The 22,571-nt window shown below is 44.0% G+C and overlaps 1 protein-coding gene across 8 annotated transcripts in view; it reads left to right on the forward strand.

Annotated features, from left to right (window-relative positions):
• Positions 1-22,571, forward strand: part of ME3 (malic enzyme 3) — a 438,110-nt gene that overhangs the window by 221,891 nt on the left and 193,648 nt on the right. The window contains exons 1-2 of one of the 8 annotated variants that reach the window (XM_019948673.3): positions 17,318-17,450; positions 17,905-18,102. The exons of 4 other annotated variants lie outside the window; for them this stretch is intronic. In XM_019948673.3, the coding sequence (XP_019804232.2) occupies positions 17,920-18,102 (183 nt within the window). In that variant the 5' untranslated portion in view covers positions 17,318-17,450; positions 17,905-17,919. Of the gene's footprint in view, positions 1-4,591; positions 4,646-17,317; positions 17,529-17,687; positions 18,103-22,571 lie in introns of those variants that run through there. 3 more of the 8 variants (XM_073808330.1, XM_073808334.1, XM_033862154.2) reach the window with 3 other exon arrangements.

Genomic DNA, 22,571 nt, shown 5'->3' on the forward strand with positions numbered 1-22,571 from the left:
TATCTGGCAAAATAAGCACTCAATAAATATTAACTATTAAAAGTATCATGTAGGGGACTTCCCTGGTGGCACAGTGGTTAAGAATCCGCCTGCCAATGCAGGGGACACGGGTTCGAGCCCTGGTCTGGGAAGATCCCACATGCCACAGAGCAACTAAGCCCCTGAGCCACAACTACTGAGCCTGCATGCCACAACTACTGAAGCCCGCACACCTGGAGCCTGTGCTCCACAACAAGAGAAGCCACCACAATGAGAAGCCCGCACACTGCAATAAAGAGTAGCCCCCGCTCACTGCAACTAGAGAAAGCCCACGTGCAGCAACGAAGACCCAATGCAGCCAAAAATAAATAAATACATTAATTAATTAATTAATTTTTAAAAAGTATCATGTAGCAGAAAAGGGATTAATAGGCATACAATAAAAAGAACTATAAATTATTAAGAAAAGGATCAGAAAACTATGAATCAATGAAACAAATAGTTTACAGAAAAGGAATTATAACTAGACAATAGAAATATAAAAGATTCTCACCCTCACTGTTGGTCAGGAAAGTAAAAATTAACACAATAATGAAGTATTATTGTTTCCCATTTGATTAACAAAAATAGTGAAACTGATAGCATCAGTGTTTTGTGAGTGTGCAAAAAAGGACATGTTTGTATACCAGTGATGAGAATATAAATTGCTATAACTGAGGAGATTAATTGGGCAGCATCTATTAAAATTTTTAATGTAGATATATTTTAGACTGGCATTTCCACTTCTAGAGTTTTTGTCATTCAATGATAAAAGCATGAAAATATGATAATGCAGTTTATAATATAAATAATGAAAAATCTCCTAGTCACTCATCAATGGTATAGAATGGAGTAATAAATTATATCCAACCTTACTAGGGACTACTATGCAACTATGAAAGGAAAAATATAGGTCTATATATGTTGTCTCGGGAATTTTATATGATATATAGTTAAGCAAGTCACAGAGCAATATTTATGGTGTGATCCCATTAACAGGAATGACCTGCATGGACTACAAACTCAGATATGCAAAAAATATATAATTGTCTTTATTTTTCTGTGACTGAGCTTTAGTTCTATCTTAAGTCTCTATTCTACCTGATGAGATGATGAAAACTGAATCACACTGAATGTAGGATTTCTACCCCTCTCCTCTTCTTTTTTTTTCCCTGTGGGTTTAAGGAGATCCATGCCTTAAAGAATGTGACTGGGGCAGGCACAGGACAATGGTCCTTGGTCATTATCTGCTACTGTGTCCTTCCCTCTAAACTACCAGGTCCCTTGGGTCTGCCAGCAACTAGTGCCACCTCCACACTGATTGCAGCACAAGGGAAAACATTCTTCTGCTCTCAAAGGAACATGGAGGGGCATACAGACTCTGTGCATGTGCCACAGTCCTGTGCTACATTGCTTTCCCTTTGAGGCATTTACTCATTCCAAAGCAGTGAGATGTGAAAAGATATGAGCAGAAAACAAGCAGGAAGCAGCAGCTGAGCAGAGCCTTTACAGTCTTAGGGAGACAGCATTCAAAAATTAGCGTTTCAGTTTATCATGTGCTATGGACTGAATGTTTGTATCCCCCCCAAATTCGTATGTTGATACCCTAATCCCCTATGTGATGGTGTTTGGAGCTGGTGCTTTGGGGCAGTAATTAGGACATGAAGGTGGAGGTTTCATGATGGGATCAGTGCCCTTATAAAAAGAGACATGAGAGAGTTTGCTCTCTCTCTCTGCCATGAGAGGTTTCAATGAGAAGATGGCCATCTGTAAACCAGGAAGAGGGCCTTCACCCTTCTGGCACCCTGACCTTGGACTTCCAGCCTCCAGAACTGTGAGAAACAAATGTTTGTTGTTTAAGCCACCCAGTCTATGGTATATTTGTTATAGCAGCCCGAACTGACCAAGACACCAAAGCATGCAGCATTTGAGAGGCCAAGAACCTCTCAGGAAGGAAAGTGCAGAGAAGTGAGTCCTTGAGGCATTTGCCAAGTCCTGAGTGGTCCCAAGCAGAAAGCGGTTGATAGGAGGCAGAGAAGCCTAGATGAGCTTGCCCTAGTGGCTGACTACTTGAAAGACAAAAATTAAAGTTCAAGGCCCTCTAAGGAAGAGGGACACAAACAGATACTCCAGATCTTCAGTTGGGGCTCCAAAGGGCTATACTCTAGACACAGGGGTGAACTAGAAACAGCACAGCTCTTTATAAAAGATGAAATTAGGAATTTGTTGTTTTTCTTTCTTTTAGACCCTTAGCCCAAGAATTTGTATGTTTTCTGTTGTGGTCAAAATTCACCTTGAAAGCGTTTTTCTAAGTCTATTATTTAGACTGTATAGACAAGAACCATATTCGTTTGATTCTCTTTTCATTTCTGTTGTAATGACTTTACCCTGTGGATAACCAGTGTCAAAGGTGAGTTTGAACAGAAGAAGGGCACCGGGTTTAAAGAAGAAAAATTGATTGCACAAAAATATAAATTTTTATATAAAAATATATAAATTTATAAAAATATAAATCTCAATATAAATTATATTGAGACAATAAAACCTACTATGCAAAGCTGTTGGTAGACTAGAGATAATGAATATGACTTGCCTAGCACACAGTAGGGCTGCAATACGTTAGACCCTTATAATTTCTTCTTCAAAGGTTATTTCTATGAGACTAAAGTTAAGAAGTGTTCCTTCCAAGCTCAGCCGAGTGTGTGTTTGGATACACAGGACACTATAATTGACTCTAAGCTTTTCCCTTTAACAGTTCCTATTTGACATTTTGGCTAGTCAGCTATGATCAATGTTTTTCTGGAACCAGAACCTTTGAAGTTACAGCAATGTTGAATACAACTGAAATTTGGTAAAAGAATCAGAGAGGCTTAGAATAAGAGTTCCTCATTCTCACTTTAGCCTCCCTGGAACCTTAGGGCTTTTAGACAGTAAGCTGAAGTTTTAAGAGCTATTTTCAGAATTAAATAAAGCTTTGCAGAAAGAGCAAGCTTGCCACACCTGTTAAAATAAAAGGTCAAGTTTCTTCAGGCTGCAGTATTACCACCCCTGCATTAATGCTGCTTAGCTCATGCTCACCAGTAGCTTTGATCGCTTGTTGATGACATCATTGGAATTTCTAGCATGCAATCAATCGGTGGGTGACATGTCTTTACAGCCACATATTTGGTGATTTCAGTAGTCCAACGGAACACATCCAGTACAGGCTTGACCTTGGACACAAGTATAGTGCAACAGCTGGAGTTAGGCCACTAACTGCTGAGTTAACTTTTCCCTCATTATTATAATTAGTGCCACAACCATGACAGTGACTCATGTGATTATGCAATTCGTAATACTAAATTGAAATGACACTATTGACAGTTACACAGTAACTGCCGAAGCAAAAAGCACTGATTGAATAGATGGATTTTTTCTTAATAAATATTGTTTACTTGGGAGATGCACCTTTTCAAAAGGTGGCATTCATAGAAGGGAGAAGGGAGGTCTTTGGGGATCAAGATTTGGGAAATCACTCGCTTAAAGTGCAGACTGTGACCTTGAGTGGTGGGAGTTCAGAGAGGAAAGATGTACTAAGCAAGGCTTGGAGACTTATGGACCAGGCCTTTCAAAATATCTGTGATTTAGACATTGATGAGTAAAAAGTGTTCCAGGAGGAGGGAACTGCTTGAATAAAAGCAAGAAGGCCCTTCAAAGCGCAAGGTGAGAGAGAGAGCGCTTCTAGAGCAATCCAGAGCCGTAATCTCAGTCAGCCAGTAAGAGAGGCCAGCATCAATGCATCCCTGATATTCCTGCCTCAGAGGAGGAACTCCACAACATTTTCCAGTATACACTGTTCTGACGAATCTAAACTGCTAATTATGAATGCCAAAGCAAGTAAAAGAGTATATCTGTTTCCTATTCTGCATCTTATGCCTATGTGTATGACAGCTACTATCAATACTTTGGGCTGTTAATAATGTAAGCTATACCTACAACAAAACCAATGAAAAGAAACAAAAATAATAGACAGCTTGTTTATATATCATTTCTTTTTCTACATCACACACATTTGTTAGCTTTTAAACACTCTGTCACCAAAGCACTGATGTGTATATTTGCTCCAAGAAATAAAACAAGCTGTACTCCCACTGTGATTGATAAACTGGGGTTAAATATATCCAGTGTTAAGATTGGTTTTAGTCCTAAGCTTTAGTTTCTTCCTAAGCTTTTATAATATTCTAAAAGCCAAGTAACTGTTTTAATCTTGTAAAGAGGACACCGTTTCCTATGATTTTTAAGCACAGAAAACACGCACTGCATTGCATTGTGGCAACCAAGGAAGTTGAGTCACTTTATGCTCATCTTTCCTGTTTTACTGATTTGGGCATTTGGGTGGTTTTGGCTTGTTGGGACTCGCCACATACTGGCCCTAAGAGTCAGACAGGATCATGAGCAAATCTGCTTCAGGCTCCCCAAGGAACCGAGACTGTCTGGAAAAGGCTCTGCGGGACAGGATCCCAGGCACTGTCAGGACGTCCAGGGCAGAGGCAACCGGGAATTTTCATATGTCTGTGTGATGTTTCACTACTGACAAAAATGAGTCAAGATGATCCACGCTTGGCACGGGTTATTGCATGAAATCGCAGTGAGTCATATGCCTAGGAAAGCTTATTCCAAGTCATTATTTCCTATACTGAATAATCCATTTTATTGCCCTGGTATCATGATCTAGTATTAATTAATGAAACCCAAGTTAGGTAATAGCATCCACTTTCTTCCTAATTATTAATAAATTAAAACCCGCTAGGGTGACATCTCTATACAATAGAGACCCAGACAGGGTAGTTACAGAACTCCGGCTTTCTAGTTCAGGTGTGTCATCTAATTAGGGAGCATTCTTTGTTTTGGCTAAAATTCTCTATCAGAGTGATGGTATTTGGTCCATGAGCTACATGCTAGATGCCTGTGCTCCAGAGTTGCTTCATCTCTGAACTCTGTGTTACCCTCTTCTCTTGTCAGCTCTTTCTCTTACTAAATTCTGTCTGCCCTCCAACCACTTTCCCATCCTCAACTTCAACTATCACTTAAGGTAGAGACAAGGAGACTAGGTTGATTATACCAAAACTCAGACAATAGTGGTAACTGGACAACTGATATTTCCAGTTAACTCAGGATTAAATGGATCCTTGTGGGTTTTCACATTTTATTGAAATGAATTCTACCACCTTTTTTGTTTTTGCCTTAACATTTTTGAAAGTCATTAAACTGAACATGAATTCTAACTTTGCAGACCAGTAACTATTGAGGTGGAAGTAGGAGGATATTGGGCAGAATGTGATTGAGTCCAGGCTTACCATGTAATTTTTTCCTTACTGACCTTGATATTTTCTTATTTTGTTGGTGTTTCTCTTTCTCTAAGAAGTCCGGGACTGCAAAAATAACTAAATGAAAGCTTCTGAGTGTTGACCTTATAGCTGACTGAATACTAGAACAGTGGTCTCCACTGGCTTACCGCAGAGCTCTACCCTGTCCCAAAGTTCCTGTTAATGCAATCCCAGAACGCCAGTTTGCCAATGTGTGCACGATGCAAAACGATGAGTGAAACCTAACACATGAGTAACAAAGTCAACATCACAAAGATTGCAACGAGCTGAAAACAGCTGAAATAAATAAAATTACAGTTAAAAGCCATGAAAGGACAGAGAGGTATTTAGGTTAGACATTTTCTGTAATCTCAAAAAAACCAATTGTTCGAATAGACAATTGCCTTTTTAGCTGTTCATTTGACCTTGAGGTTTCCATTAATAACAACTCAGTCTAGCCAGCATTGTGGCAGAGCTCTTACAAATTTCAAGTGATATGAGGCTGCGTTATTAGAATTTTGATGGATGGGGTAGGTACTTTCCTGATCAGTCCGTATCTGGAGTTGGTGGTCAGGTAGGTGGGTAAGAAATCTGCTAATAAGAGAACCGCTTGTTCTCCTTCTTCCTGTTTCAGTGATTGATGTTTTGTACAATGTTATAGTTTGGGTTTCCATGGACATTTGTCCCAAACAAATAGTCTCTTCTTAATAGGATGGTTACTGAGAACATATATTAGCACACTCCACCTCTAAATTTTACTTTTCTTATTTAAAAAAACACTCAGAGACCTTATAGTAGAAAAGCATAAACTATTTTTAATTAATTTTTATTGGAGTATAGTTGCTTAACAGTGCTGTGCTAGCACCTGTCGTGCAGCAAAGTGAACCAGCCACATGTATATATCCACTCCCTTCCAGATTTCCCTCCCATCTAGGTCACCACAGAGCACTGAGTAGAGTTCCCTGTGCTATACAGTAGGTTCTCATTAGTCATCTCTTTTATACATAGTAGTGTATATATTGTCAATCCCAATCTCCCAATTCATCCCACCTCCCCTTCCCCCCTTCGTAACCATAAATTTGTTCTCTACATCTGTGACTCTATTTTTGCTTTGCTAAAAAGTTCATCTTTACCATTTTTCTAGATTCCACATATAAGTAATATTTTATGATACTTGTTTTTCTGACTTAACTTCACTCTGTATGACAATCTTTAGGTCCATCCATGCCTCTGCAAATGGCACTGTTTTGTTCCTTTGTATAGATGAGTAATATTCCATTGCATATATGTACCACATCTTTTTTATCCATTCCTCTGTCAATGGACATTTGAGTTAGAAAAGCATAAACTATTAACTAATATTAGTGTAACCACTTTATTGAATATGCTGATTTCAATGAAGTACAACAGGAAACGCCCATTTTATCCCTTCCCATCAGGGCCTTTGGTTCTATTTGGTCAGGTCTCCTTTTCATGACCCTTGAGAAAGTCTCAAACAGATCTCAAAACTTCAAAGTTACCTTGAAGTAATGAAAGTTTAGTAAGGTACAATTTAAAATTTCAACCTCATGTTCACTTCAAAGATTCTTCTCCCAGCTTGGGCCTGTTTCACGTGCAGTGGGAAATCTCTGGAGAAGAAAAAGGCATATCTAGTCTATTCTTCCCTCCTCCTCCCCCTCCCCTTGAAATTTCTGGTCTCTACCTGGTTGGAGGAGGAAAGGGGGACAAGGAATGTAGTGAGTTGAATTGTTACCTCAAAGGTGACATGTCCATGTCCTGATCCCCAGATCCTGTGATTATGAACTTATTTGGAAAAGGGATCTTTGCAGATATAATTAAGTTAAGGATCTTAAGATGAGATTATCCTGGGTTATCCAAGTGGGTTCTAAATCCAATGACATGTCCTTAACAGAAACACAGAGAGAGAAGAGGAAGAGGCAGTGTGACCATAAAGTCAGATAAGAGTGATGTAGCCACAAGCCAAGGAACACCTGGGGCCATCTGAAGCTGGAAGGGTCAAGGAATAGATTGTCCCCTTAGAACCTTTGGAGGGACCCCAGCCCTGCTGACACCTTGACTTCAGACTTCTGGCCTCCGGAATTGTGAGAGAACACACGCCTATTGTTTTAAGCCCCCAAGTTTATAGTAATGTATTATGGCAGCCCTGTGAAACTAATACAAGGAGCGAAAGCCTTTACATTGAGTGTATTCTCTGTAGTTCTCTCATGGTTGCTGAAGCCCTCTGTGTGGCAAGTGTCCCAAAGCTGGCTGTGTCATTAGACACAAGAGCAAGTTTTCTTGGATGCCCTTACGGGAACCTGACTTAGGTGAAGAGCTCCCTGGCTGACCTCCCACGACTTTCTGCCCAGTTCCTGACCAGGGTGGTAAACCTTACAGCCTCTTACAGCTACAGTCCCCTCCCTTAAACAGGTCACCCTCAGGGGTGTTATACCCTCAAATGACTCAGGCCCAGCTACTTTTTGTTGTATCTCTTTGGCCTTCAAGAATCTCCCCTCATCCTGGTCAGTGTGAAGAGTGGAGATCACCACACCATGCAACTGGTCTCTCTCCTGTCCCACCATCACTGACTGCTTTGGTCAGCCTCTGGCTACAGAATTTCCCACCTCCCAGGGCCACAGCTCAGGCTCTCTCATGAGCCACCGAGGCGGGCTGCTCAGTAAGCCTCTAGCCAGAGACTGAGATCCTAGCCCGCCCTCTTAGAGCAGCACTCATCTCCAGGTGTGGTCCCCTGGGAGGCTTCTTCCTTTGTCTACCAACAACAAGAAAGGAGCCCTGGGCTCTCATCTTCTGCCAACGGGGGTGATGGCTGGAGGATCCTTCTGGATCCTCAGAGCCCTCCTGGAGGCCATGTCTAATGGTTCCTTGGTTTCTTTACAGAATGAGGGGTACCACCTATTGCCCTTAGGTTGGGGCTTTAGCTGAAATCCTGACATAATAAGAAAAATCCCATTCAATATCCTGTTGTACAATATATAGGACAGTAAGCAAGATTTAAGAAATGTAAACATATTGTTCCAATTTGATATCTTCTCTACTAATTCTCAATCGTTATTCTGTCCAGGATTTTCATTTTTTTGGCTTGGTTAGAGCTAGTTGGAACTTGTGATTAGATCAAACATCCCTGACTTAGCGTCTGTTAATTGCCATGAATTTTCTCTCTGTGATGGCTCCAGTGCTCAGCAAGTGGATTATGTATCCAGTCTCTCACTTTCTTCTTATAAAGGAGAAATTTTCTTTCTGAAACATGAGGCTTTGATAAAAGCTGAAAACTAAGGCTGCTGAATGTGACTATTCTTTTTCATCATAAGGAATGGTCTTCTTCCTCAAAGGAGAGGGTTTTCTCCGTTTCATTAGGAATCCCTCTGCATGGATGCTAAGTGTCTTCTCGCATCCAGAAAGCTCTTCGCAGAGAGCAAAGTTTCTATTCGTGGCACCATCACTGATTTATTATAAAACCTAGATGATCTCTAAGGTCCCTTCCAATGTGAGAATTGTGTAATTTCATGTACTCTGTAATTACCAGGAGTTTTAGAAAGCTCGCAGCTCCACTTTGATAATTCTCCTGACTTGTAAAGAAATTCCAATTCCTCCCTTCATTTCTGTCCCACATCTTGTTAAAGCAAATATTTTTAAGGACATGTGGCAGGGCATCTCGACTGGATAAGAGCTTGGATTTGGGGGCAGTTCTGTTGAATTTACACAGCTCCTATTGGAGGCCAGTCCTTTGTATGCTCCAGGCAGACAAATGTCTTAAATGTGACAGGATGCTCGGGACATTTAAATCACTGTCTGGGCACATTGCTGACTTGCATGTGGCCTTGGAGTCTCATGAAGAAAAACTTGAGCCTGACTACAACTGATTGATATACGTGTGTATTAAACCAGGTGGACCTACCGAAGCTTGAATATAGATAGGGAAAATGCCTTTCCTCCAGAAAAACTTGAACAGTTTCCAGGATAGGCTGTCCAGGAGGAAGCAGAGGTTCAGAGTACATATGAGGTCGTCCTGGAATCCACTTTGTCCCATCCCGCCCCCCCCCAGGGACCATCTGTGCGCTCTGAGAAGGGGAGAGATGTAATGACCAAATCTGTTGAGGTCCAGGGATCTGCACTCTTCCAAGGGAGTGGTAAATCTGAAAGAATCATGTTGAGAGGTGTCCTAGACCTTCATCTCAACCTTCCCCTGCCACCACCAAGAGAGCTAGACTCTAGAAGACTCTCCAGCAGAAGAGAAAAAGTGGGGAACCACAGAAATGCAGAGACAGGTAGAAATAGCAGTTTCAAGCAGTACCAGCCAAGAAAGCAGCTTCAGAAGTTACAGTGGTCAGTGTCACTCGCCAGGGATCTGAGCAGAGTTGCAGCAGCGCTGGGGACTGGAACAGATGGCCACAGCCCAGTGAGCAGAAGGGAAGCAGCAGAGCCACGGGTGTAATTCAGATTATAAAACCTGCCTCTCTGCTGGGCAGAATCCTAGATATGCACAAAGTTGGAGTGAGCTGAGGCCTTGGCATTTGATAGGTGGAGGGACATAGATCTAGCAAACTAAAGGCTAGTGGTGCAAGTGACCTTACCTGCACCGTAAGATGGGGGAGCCCAGGGGACATTCAACATCCATTTAAATGGTATCTGAAAAGTTTATACTGTGTGTGTGTGTGCGTGTGTGTGTGTGTGTGTGCGTGTGCGCGTTTGTGTGTATTTTCTATGATAATTAAAATACAGCTAAAACTCACTGAACATTCAGCCTGTACTCTGGGTATTACCCACCTTGGAGATATACCAATATTTCACACTGATTCTTTGAAAGCTGGAACTTTGAAAATTTAGTCAAGTGCAATTTAACCAATGTTTAGTTAGCAATTATGATATACCCAGAATTGTTCTGTGGGAATACAGAGGAAGCATTGAAATAGCAATAATTACTATTTATTGCAGATTTACTGTGTACCAGGTATTTAATCCTCACAACCATTTTATGAGTTAAATACTGTTACTATCATCCTTGTTTTATAGATAAGAAAATTGAGGTTCAGAAAGATCTAGTAAATCTCCCAAGATCACACAGCTAGCGAGTATCCAAACGCAGACATATCTGCCTCCAAAGAGAAAGCTCTCAGCTACTATACAAAGAAGTTGAAATTTATATTGGCAAAAATCTGAGACAACAGCCTGAAATGGTGACCATGGTTTCTATCCCTTATTTTACTGTGCAAATTAAAGTGTTAAATAACATGTTGATGGAGCTCAAATCTCAAAACCTGCTTTGAAACAGCAGGGTCAAGCCTGCAAAAACATAAAACGAAGTGGAGCTAATTCTGATGCCTGAAAAGCAAAAAGGTGTCTCTCCCGTCCATATCACTTGGATGCTGCTGGATCAGTCTCCACTTGTACCCTTTGTAAGCCAGTCTTTTAGATTTGAAACCAAGCCCCAAATCCAAGCTGAGGAGAACTGAATCCGCCTGTTCTGAGAAGCGCATTTTCCTGATAATGAGTGGCCTGCAGGGAATAATTGGTATGACCTGGAGGGAGAAACACTGACCTTTTGGTCAGAATCCACATTTGGTTTCACAGCCCAGTGAATGCCTACTCTGTGGGCTGCCTGATGACACAGATAACATCCAGAGCAATAATAAACCATGCAAGTTGAAGCTCTAACCTGTGAATCCACAAAGGAAACAAAGTACATCTCTTCGGGGAAAGGCTCAGTGAATTGGGCAGGGGGATTTAAGGCTGAATAAGAGCTGAGGGGAGGGGTCGAGTGGTTACATCTTGTGAGAAGGGAAAACAAAAGCCAACTGAAGCGATAAGGAGCTGAAGAGAACCTTATCACTGTTCACTAGGAATTGACTAGGCTTGTCAATCTCACTAATTATATACATAAAGAAAACCTACTTGAAAAACACTGAAAGCAAAAATAACCCAAACTCTAGTGAGATCCTTGATTCCTCCATAAAGCTGACGATTTTTGTCCCACTGAGAAATAAGACTGTCAACAGGGAAAACCATCCCCCCCCGCCCCATTATGGAAGTATGTCCGGACTGTTGCAAAGTCAACGAGGAAGCAGGAGGCTATGCTCATTACAGTTTAACAAGCTCAGAGCCGAAGATGGGAAGGAGCTGAGCTGGTGAATCAGGGGTCAGCGGGTGCAGGGGATGCTGAATGGGCCAGATGGGCGAATCACACCGCGGACAAAGAGCCCGCCCCTCACCCCGCTGAGCCACCGCCCTGACCTCCGAACAAACACCCAGGGCACAAATTTGTTCCCCTTTATCATCTGCTTAGCCTAGCAGCTGCTGCCATGAATTTCTGTTTCCGTATCTTGCCTTTTTCAAGCAGTTGCCTTTTTGTCTAACTTTTTTTTTTAACATCTTTATTGGAGTATAATTGCTTTACAATGGTGTGTTAGTGTCTGCTTTATAACAAAGTGAATCAGCTATACATATACATATATTCCCATATCTCCTCCCTCTTGCATCTTTGTCTAACTTTTGTGTGAGGTCAAGGGGCTGGGAGCAGAAGGGAAGGATGGCCTGGTGGCTGTCAGAGGACTGAGTGATTGAATAGAGTGTTTCAAGAGGGGCAGAAAATAGATTTTTAAAAACCACCTCTGGGAAACCCAGAGGCCTAGAGAATACACAGGAAGTGCTGGTTATTCGTTCTCTCCCTGGTCACCCTGATCAAGAACATTTTCCTTTTGGCATTCTTGCTGCGGGATGGAAGCGGGGGCATGTATGAAATGGATTATAAATTGTTTGTGCCTAAACCAGCCATGAAAATAAAGACTGGCCTGTAGGTCAGGCCAGGAAGGGAAGCGAGCCTGTTCAGGATTAGTGCAAAACTAGATGAGAATCAGGCAATGCAAAACTAAATGAGAGAAAAAAAATGCAGTATGTTATATCCTTCTATCTGGAAGCAATTATGTTTGGTACAACAATTGCTTGAACAGAAGGCTGAATGAGTTTATAAATAATGATTTCAAAGTGTTTTGTGATAACAGTATGCAGCTGTGACTGGATCTGACAGCCACCTCTATTAGAAATGTGGTTAGTTCAAAGATACTCTTCTCTTGTTAAAATTAGCTATCACAAAATTATGGCACTGCAAAAGAGGACTAGAGAAGTAGAATGCAATGTAATAGAAAAATAAGAAACATCTTTTCTTCTGCTACCCGACAAAATTAGTCTTTCATTTCTCCTTGTGACTTTTTCAGAATGTCAGAGGACTGTTTATTCCCACTTAAGGGACAGGGAGAGGGTGGCAGGGAGGTGGAGAGAGGGATAAGAAGAGAAGGAGAATCAGTTACCCTGGAAACACCTCCAAAGGAGGGAGTCAGAGGGATCAGATGCAGAGGCTCTGTGGACCCTCTATGCCACGTTGTCCTTCCCTATTCAGGTGTATCAAATTCAGTTCCATGGGCATTTATTGTACACGCCCTTGTGCTAGTTGTCATGTAGGATGCAACGGTGAGAGTAACGATAAGGATGATGATTGGAGGTCAGATTATCACTGTCCCTTTAGTGTTTGCCCACATCAGGCCAGGCTAAGCATTTCCCAAATGTAAGCCCTTCGTGTCCCAGTCACCACCATGGCCTCTGGAATATGGGTTTAAATCCTGGCCCACTTCAGTGAGTTATTTGACCTCTCCAGGTCTTATGTCCTTATCTGTAAAATGGAGATAATAATTGTACCAGTCAAGAAAACTGTAGTAGGTGTAGCTCAACAGAAAGAATTTAATAGAAAGAACTGGTTTCACAGGTGTTAGAGGGCTGAATGAGAGGGAAGGGCAACCACAGAGAGTAACTGTAGGAAGCAGCTCCCATTTCTAAGGCTGGAGAAAAGGGAAGAGGCTGGGACCATCAGAAGCTGGACACCTGGAGGAAGTGACCTACTGCTGAGTTTTCAGCAGCCTCGTGAGGCTGGTTCTAGAGCGTGGAAGAGGCTGGGACCAATGGTTGATGGTGGGTGAAAGGCTGTGGCTGGAGGGGATACTGCAAGGAAATAATGGCAAGCAAACAGAAAGGAGGACGTCTCCCCTCTCCAGCCTCAGTCTCCCCCTACTGCCCTCTATTGACAGGAATTAATAGAAAACCCGCTGCTCCCAAAGAACTGGTTTGCAGAGTACCAACTCCAGCCATAAACCAGCGTGTGGAAAGGTAGATCCGGAGCCGAGGTAGATAGCTTACTAACCAGCTCAGTATTTCATAGACACACGAAAAGAGTCTTACTCATACTATTAACTATTAACTATTAAGTGAGTTAATGTTTATAAACTCCTAGAACCGCGCCTGGCATGTGGTAAGTGCATTACAATGAGCTTTAAAAAAAACAGATGACTATGTTGCTCCACCAAAAACCAATGTGGGAACTAATATTAGACCAGTTTTTAATCCAGGAAAATGATATGGTTTAAGGAGGTCACATAAAATGCCCAAGGTCACACAAGCTGGTCACTGGTGAACTCAGGACCATCTGAATGAAAAGCTGTTGCTTTGACTTCTGTGAGCCTCCTGTGAGGCTCAGAGAAAAAGGGCACATAAATAAATCACTTCCCAGTGAGACGGACTATAAAAGTGCAAGAGGAGACGCGTACAGATAAAGTTTGGGGAGCACGTGGGAGAGAGGCGAGCCGCTGCAGGTTGAGGAATCTGAGAAGACTTGCCGGAGGATGTGGTGTTTGACTGAAGCTGAAGGGCAGGGCTTCAACTGGCAGGTGTTGGGAGCAGAAGAAACTGCTTGAGCAAAGACCCAGAATGCAGGGCATGTATGCGGAGTGGCGAGTATGAGGACCGGGGGGAAGTAAATGTTCCTCACCGTCCGCTTTCTGTGTAAACAACAGAGTTGAAGTGTCTCCAAATATTCCTAGCAGCGATGTGAATTAAAGAGCTCGCCACATTCATAACACATTGTGTAGAATATTATACATTTGTGAAGCAATGGGATTAGCTGGAAAATGATTATTTTAATGCACCTCCATTTTTAAAAACGCATAGGGAGGCTCATTAAAATCTCCTTACGAGAGACCAGTGGTCTTGTTTCAAGGCAGTCAAACGAGCCAAAACCCTAATTTGAAGCTGCTTTCCTGCCCTTTTACCAATGTACCAAATTTGTACTAAATGCAAGGGGAATATGGGAACTCTGACCAGGGAGGATGGGAATGGGATTCCTTTCCTGCCACCCCAGGAAGCAGCATTACAACCATAGCAGAAGTCAGTAGATGAGATGTGAAGGCAGAGAGACCAAGACAAATTATGGAGACCCATCAGGTCTATCTAGCGCTGGACCAGACCACAGGGCTGGCTTGCTAAGGAAGTCAGAGTAGCATGGAGCTGAAGAAGTTCTGAAATAGTTCCGTGGCTCTGAACCTGGCCTCTGTAATCCTGTGTTGAGGTCTAAAAGTAAGGAATGTGCCAGGGAAACCAGAGGTGGAAACCACACATGCCAATAATAATAGTTAACCATTTCTGAGCATCCACTCCACGCCAAGCACTTTCATATAAAATGAGTATTATATCCAGACTGGTCGTTACTAGTCCCCAGGAATCATTCTCCCCTTCCTCCTTTTAGTAGTAGACTCCCCTACTGAGCTTTAGCAGAGGGGATATATGCCTTTCCTGCTAGAGAAAATACTTCCAGGCTTCCTTGTAGCTGCTGTGACTGTGTGACAGGTTTCACCAGCAGAACGTGAGTAGGTGTAATGTGTGCCATTTCCGCATCATTTCCCTAAAGGAGTGCCCTCCACTTCCTCTTTTCCCTTTCCACTGGCTGGGATGCTGCTGTGGTAGTATTCGTGCTTCCGTGGAGAGGAGACCAACACCCTGGAGAAAGAACCTGGCTCTGTAGAACAGAGCAGCCCTCTCCTCTTGTCACTGCCTTCTGCTGCCCCACCTGGTGAACCTGCCTTTAGAAGCTTTCCTTAACTTGGCCAAAGATCAAACACATGCGAAAGAGAAACAATATTGTTAGATTTACATCTGGGTTAAGAGAATATAGGCCACAGGTGAGAGAATCTTAGACGTAAGCTGTACGCGCTCTAGTGAATAGATTGTATAAAAATTATATTGGCTTATTTGGGAACCTTTGATTACATCCTGGTTTCTAGTTAAGTTTCAAATGACTGAGGTTACCTATTAAATGTGCTCCAGGTGAGACAACGGTCATTGTGTCGAGGAAAGGCAGACTATTCAAAAGTTCTGGACGATTTGTTATGTGTCAGGTACCAAAGATGGAAGCACACACATACATACACACAGGCGCGCGCGCGCGCGCACACACACACACACACACACACACACACAGTCTACCCTCAAGATGTTTGTCGACTGGTGGGAAGTTTGGCAGATATAAAAACAGTGTTGAGAGGAAAAGTATCAGTTAATACTCTTGGCTGTAAGCAACCAAAAATCTGACTCAAACTGGTTTAAGAAAAAAAAGGATCATTAATGTGTTTATATAAGTGTACAGTCCAAGAGTAAACCTGACTTCAGGCATTTAAACCCTACTGAACTGGAATCTTTGTGGCAGGGGCCTGGAAATCTGAATCTTGGTCCCCATCCCATCCCCCCACCAGGTAATTTCAATTCTGTTTTGGAAAGTAATGTTTTATATAGATAATTGAGCTGCGTATTGGAGATTGGACTGGAAAGGGGAGAGAGTGAAGGAGGAGATGATTGTTTCTGAGGGAGAGGAGAGAATCCTGAATCCAGGCAGGGGCAGCCCCGAGTGCCACAATACCTGCTTTGTACTTAGAACAAAGCCAGAGTGCACATTCTGAAGGCTGCTTGCACGGGAGGTTTGAAGGGGAATGAGTAGAGGACCATGTCATTTGTCCAGCAGTCTGAGGGTTCACAATCCTTATGAAAGTGGCTGTCACTTCCGTTCCTTCACCCAACTACTATTTATTGTGCAACTATGTACCAAGCACCGAGCTAGAAGTGAGGATACAGGTTTATAGGCAAAGAGCCTTTCCTCATGAAGCTTACATTCTAGGGGAAGACAGACAATAAACAATTAGAAAAACGAGCTAACTACTGGCTGTGTTAAGTTTTAAGAATGGAAAAAAATCCTTTACTACTTAGTCCCTAGTGGAGGCTGACATTGGATGGAGTGGAGGAGAGGCCTTCGAGTTGACAACTTAGTGGAGACTTGAGAGCATGAGCATTCCAGACAGAGGCAATAGCAAGTGCAAAGGCCCTGAGGTGAGAGGGAATTGGATGGGGTGGAAACACAGGAAGGAGCAAGTGTGGCCAGAGCTCAGTGAGAGGGAGACTGGAGTGGGATGAGGCTGAAGAAGCTGGCAGCAGCCAGACTACGGGATAACCTGTGGGCACCAGAAAGAGTCAGGATTTTATTCCACACACAATGACATGTTCGTGTTAAAAGGAATTTCCTGGCTACTGTGTGGAAAAAGGGTAAAATTAAATTCAGGGCTAGATGGACGCCAAGGTTCTTGCCTGGTCCCAACAACTTATGGCAGGCTCCGTGGGGTCCCCAGGAGCCTGCTTAGTAACTGGGGACCCTATATCAGCGATGTCTGATAGGACTTTCTGCCAAGATGGAAATGTTCCGTACTTGGGCTATCCAGTCCCAAAGCTACTATGTGCAAGTGGCTCTTGAGCACGTGATATGTGGCTAGTGTGACTGAGGAACTAGAATTTAAATACTATTCCATTCAAAGTAATTTGTTTAAAGGTATGGAGCCACGTGTGGCTAATGGCTGTTGTACTCGGCAGCACAACGCAACACAACACAGCGCTGGGTGCCTGAGGGTTTCTACTCGTTATCCAGAAGCCAGGGCCTTCTCCAAATGGTGGGACTGTAAGAGGGTACATTGATCCCTAAATGCTAAGCCCCCTCTGTGCGTATGGCTTGTCAAGACGGACAGGCTCAGGGAGTATCCTACGCTTCATTTTGTCACCAGGGAGGTAAGTGCACACGGCTGTGAGGCGCTCCTCGCGCGCACTCAGGGGAGGCCCCGCACTGCGAACAAAGGTTTCTGGACCGCTTTATCCAGGACGCACCAGCCTTGCGCTCTCGCGGCCGCCGGCGCGGTCCAGCCATTGGCAGGAGAGGTATAACGGCCCCGCAGCGTCTCGCCCCGCCTGCCCCGCAGCCCGGCCGCGTAGACATCAGCTCCGGGCGCAGCACAGGTGGACTGGGGAAGCAGGGGACCTAGGCGAGCTACCGAGCGGGGTTGGAGGTTCGGGGACCCCTCGGCGCGCAGTCGCCTTTTCTCCTCTTCGCGGATGGGGGCGTGGGTGGCGTGGGCTGTGGCCCGCACCGGATCGGCTTCCTGAGCTTGCTTTCGCTTTGCCGGGGGCTTGGCGAGGCCTGTGCACCGCAAGCGAGCAGAGAGAGCCGCGCAGGTGGCCGCGCGGGAGGGGCGGGGGGCTGGCGCCTTAAACCCTGCGAGACCCCTGCCCCCTCCCGGAGCACGCGTCCCTGGCACCGGCTCGGTGCCCCGCGGCGCGCGTGGGTCCTGGCTGGCCGGAAGGCGCCCCTGACCTTGGTGTCTCCCCGTGCCAGGTCTGCGCAAGGGCCATGGGCGCCGCGCTGGGCACGGGCGCGCGGCTGGCTCTCCTACCCGGCCGGGCCTGCAGCGCTGTCCGGCACTGGGAGCCCCCCGCGCCCGCCCGAGGCTGCCACTCCAAGGCCGGCCCGGCGCGCCCGGTGCCCCTGAAGAAGCGCGGATACGATGTCACCAGGAACCCGCATCTCAACAAGGTAAAGGTCCGGAAGGGTAGGACGGCCCAAGCCACTATTCTGCGGCCCGCGGGATGGGCGCCCCGCCCCCTGGGCCAGGGGAGGATCCTTCCAGAGGCCCTTCCAGCGGCTTTACATTTTTGCCTTGGGGAGGCTTGGTGTAACTCGGTTTGGCTTTTTTACCACACCTCTAATGCGTGGAAAGTGGTAATCAGTAATGCAGGAAGCCTAATTTCTTTCGTAAGAACAAATATGGACCGGGTTACGGTCCTCATGGCCAGTCTGACTTGAGGTCCGATCTCCCCTTGATGCTTGCTGATTCTGTTGATCTTGGGCAGTTCATTTAACCTCTGTCCATCCAAGTTTACCTGTCTGTAAAAGCGAAGCAGTTGTCTCGGGAGCGTTGTGAGATTTAAAGAGAAAATGGAGGTAGCGTTCTTCGCACAGTACCTGACATCCAGTGAGAACAAATGTCAGCTAAGGTTATAATTATTCTGAGGAAAAGATTTTTAATTTGAGCGAGGGCAAGAAAGTCTAGAATTATGGAACGTTTAGACCTTGAAAGGGCATCACAGATCCTAATTCAAACCTCTCCTTTTACAAATGAGAAAACAAGACAAAGGGAACTTGCCCAAGGTCACCAGCTAGTTAGTTCTGGCTCTACCACTGGAATCTGGGTCTGGATCTCAGGTGCTTGGGTCAAGTTCAGCCCACTGCTAACCCAGTGTTTAGGAGCACACACACTTGTTTCTGGGAGTAGAGTTTAGTATCATTGGTGTTAAAACCAAGAGACTGGATTTGAGGCCTGTCTCCCAACACCTCCTTGATTTAACTTGGGCATCTCATTTAATTTCTCTGAGGTTCAACTTTCTCCTGCTTAAAGTGGATATTATGACAGACCCACCATTCCTACCACATTCTGTTATTGTGACAATCAAATGAATTACTGAACTTGAAATCAAATTTTAAACTATATGAAGTGCTTGGTAAATAAGTAATTACTACAAAATAAAAGTTTGAATAATTTCTTTGAATCAGGATTGTGAAATTCAAGTGAGGAATTACTTGTGAAAAAGGTGTTTTTGAGAAATAGGAACAATTATATAGATACTAAGTATTGTGATTATTTCCTGCAGAATTAATAGAAGCTAAGAAAGAAAATTTTCTCTCAACCTCCATCTGTCACACTACAATCCCTGCTTCCCCCCCAGAGAAACCCTAAATCCTTTGTATATTACTACTTTGGGATAGGTAAGGTGTTTTATGAATTTAAATTTACTTTGGTAGCAAGTGTTAGAAAACTCAGCTCAAACTGGCTTAGCAAATAAGAGATTTCTTTAGCTAAATATCTAGAGGAAGGAAGGGTTTGACCCAGCAGTCCAGATGGCATCCTTAAGGATGCAGATTCTCTCTGGGTCTCTGCTCTGCTTTTGCAAGGTCAGCTGCATCCTCAGACTCCATCCAGTAGAGTCTTTCACCCGGATTCTGCCACAGTCCCCCGTCTCCTTTTTTCATACCACACCATCCAGGGATAGAAAGACATTTTCTTCTGGTAGCTCCTGTGGAAGAGAAAGGACACTTTCTCTGGAGCCTCAGAAAAAGAGTGTCTCTGTCTCATGGACTCTGATTGGATTCCCTTCCATCCCCAAACCGGTCACCATAATTTAAGTAAGTCAGGGCTCACCCCTGGATTTAAAGAGAGAGTTTAGGTTAGGGACACCCATACCAACTGGCTTAGAATAAAGGGGATATGGCTCCCCACCCTGCCCCCAGTAAATCTGTGTATTGTCATCAGAGGGAGGAGGGATAGATGCTGGAAAGCAAAATAATAAATTCCCACTACTGACTGTGATTGTTTGAACGGTCATTGCTTTAGAAATACTGGCATATTACAGTTAGCACTTAATGCTTTATGAATAGTTAAAAAAAATAAAAGAAGGACTTGAATGTCTCTTTTTTTGTTTTTAGCCCTAAGTTTATGGTTCGCTAAAAGCACTCTTGCCCCTTGCCCTTGTTCTTGATGTAATTTTTTTCCTCCTAAATAATATAAATGGGTCATTATCCATAAATCTAGGGGCCCGAACTTTTCATGATGTTAAAGATTTTTTTGTGTATCCCTGAAGTCAGCTGATGCTGGTCTGGGGTGAGGAGGGTATCTGCAGTGATGCTGAGAGAGGCTCTTGGCCTCCCGCACTCGCCCTTGGGGAGGGAGGGGAGACAATGGAGGGAGCATCACTGCCTAGGAGCCGCCCCTCTCTTCCCACTGAGGTGCCACCCTCTTGCTGTCCTGCCGACCTCCAGCACTCAGAGAGTTTCCGGGGAAGGCTTGGCGCTTGGCACTTTCCATCAGCCAGATGGGGAGACTTGCTGAGTTAAACAGAACGACTGAGGTTATCACTGAGAAAACAAGAGAAGGGCAGCTTTGAAAGGGACCAGTACTTAGTGGGTGGGTCTGTGGGTGGCTTTTTTTCTGCTGGACTCCGAGCTCCTCCAGGGCAGGGACTGGGTAGTTCCTGAAGGGTGTCACAAGGGCATGAACATGAAAGCTAACATTACATCCTTCGAACATGTTCTCTGGGTTTGCCTCCCGCTTTTGACAGATCAGGAGAGGCATTTCAGTTGAAGCTTGAGGGCAGAGGGTCGTCAGGAGATGGAATTCTCTGAGAGAAGAAGAGCTGCTGCACAGGCCAAGCATCACTGCTCTTGTGCAGTCAGGGTCTGGTCCCTGCTCTGCCATAACCTCGCCATGTGGTCTGTGCTGAATCTCATTAGCCTCTCTGCCCATGTCACACCACTGCTATGAGGATCGCACGGGTGAAATCATTTTAAAAACTGTACGGCACTAAGTATCAGATGATCGTGTTGACAAGTTCCAGAATCAGGGTTGGAAGCTCCCTTAGATATGGCCTAGTCTGGAATTGTTGGACGTGAAATTAGCTTGGGTCTAACCAGCATTTTTATGTTAAAGAAATGAGTTAGAATAGAATGAAAAAATAGTAAATGTATTAAACTTAATAAACATAAGTATTATAGCAAGTCACCACGTGAAATGCCAGTTTTTGCTGTGGATTGTCATTTAAAAAAAAAGCTTTTGAAAACCATTGTTCTCATCCAGCATCTGATTTTCAGAGACAGGCAGAGAAAGTCAGGTGATGCCACAGAGATTGTCATTTGTTGCAGAAGTAGGCAGAGGAAGCCCACCTCCAGATTTTCAGTCCACTGAATCACAATGAGAATTCTCATCCACATGTGCTTTGACTGATTCAGGCACATTCAGAACGATGACAGAACTGGAACTGGATGATTCCAAGTTCCCTACAGGAGTCTAGATTTTCTGATTGATGCAAATTCAGCAATACATCAATTTCAACTTCCCTTTAAAAAAAAAAACAAACAAAACTAATATTGTGCCTTTCTTCTAAAATTTACATAATGACCTCTTCTGTTATCCATGTAGATTGTGGCAACAGAGTAAATCTGATTACATATTACGAGACATCAGACATATTTTACTTACATTAAACAGGCAATTATCAACCCCATTTTATAGGGTATCTTCATAGGACGAATCATCCCCATCCTATTCATATAGTAGCAAGTGAGCCATCAAAACGTTGCTGGCCCCAGCTTATTTCTGGCCTCTTTTGGGAAGGGATGTTCTGTTCCCACTCCCCAAACTAGACTTGAGTCCCCTCCCATTTGTCTTCTCACTCCATGTTTCTTTCCTTTTGGCACTGAGCACCCTGTTGTCATGGCTGGTTGATTTGTCTTCCACACTAGATCCTGAGCACCTTGAGGACAGAGACTGTCTTGTCACACAATATTCTCTACGCCTGACTTGAGATGCTCAATAAATATTTGCTCTTTGAATGATCTCGATCGAGTCCCAACCCCTTTCCTCTCAATTTTATGGATCTTAATGTCACTGCTTTACAGTTAGCCTCATGCTCTTGTTGTCTAGAGAAATGTCTACGAATAGCCTATTGGGAGGAAATACGCCTACTTGACCTTAATCATCAGCCTGATGATTGGGAAAGACCATCAGCTTGATGGTCAGGGAAAGAATGAATGAAGCGTGCTTGGTCCAGTCGCTGTGATTATGGACCAGCGCATTTCATGCAGCGGGGCCTTCTTAAACTGCAAGGCGTGGTGACCGCCTTCACATGTGGACTAGATGCATGTAGATTAGTAAACGTGTTAAGGCCTGGGGGCCTGCACTACAGTGCTGGCTGCACATGTGAGGCCATGCAGGTTTTAGCTCAGTCCTTCTACATGCAGTGGTAATTTATTAGACTCCCACACAGCTGGGATTTGCCTTTGACTAAAGTATGTTTTTGTTCGGTGCCAGTGTAGAACTTGATCATGCCTCCTTTGGGTTGGGGGGAGTCTGTCGTCACACACTTGGCTTACTGATCAATCAGGAGGTGATAGCTGGGTTGTACACCGAATTAGAAGTCTGTTGCAGATGCTGTTTTGTGTCCCAAAGGCCG

The sequence above is a fragment of the Tursiops truncatus genome, chromosome 8 (genome assembly GCF_011762595.2).
Source record: "Tursiops truncatus isolate mTurTru1 chromosome 8, mTurTru1.mat.Y, whole genome shotgun sequence".
Classification (NCBI taxonomy): Eukaryota; Metazoa; Chordata; class Mammalia; order Artiodactyla; family Delphinidae; genus Tursiops; species Tursiops truncatus.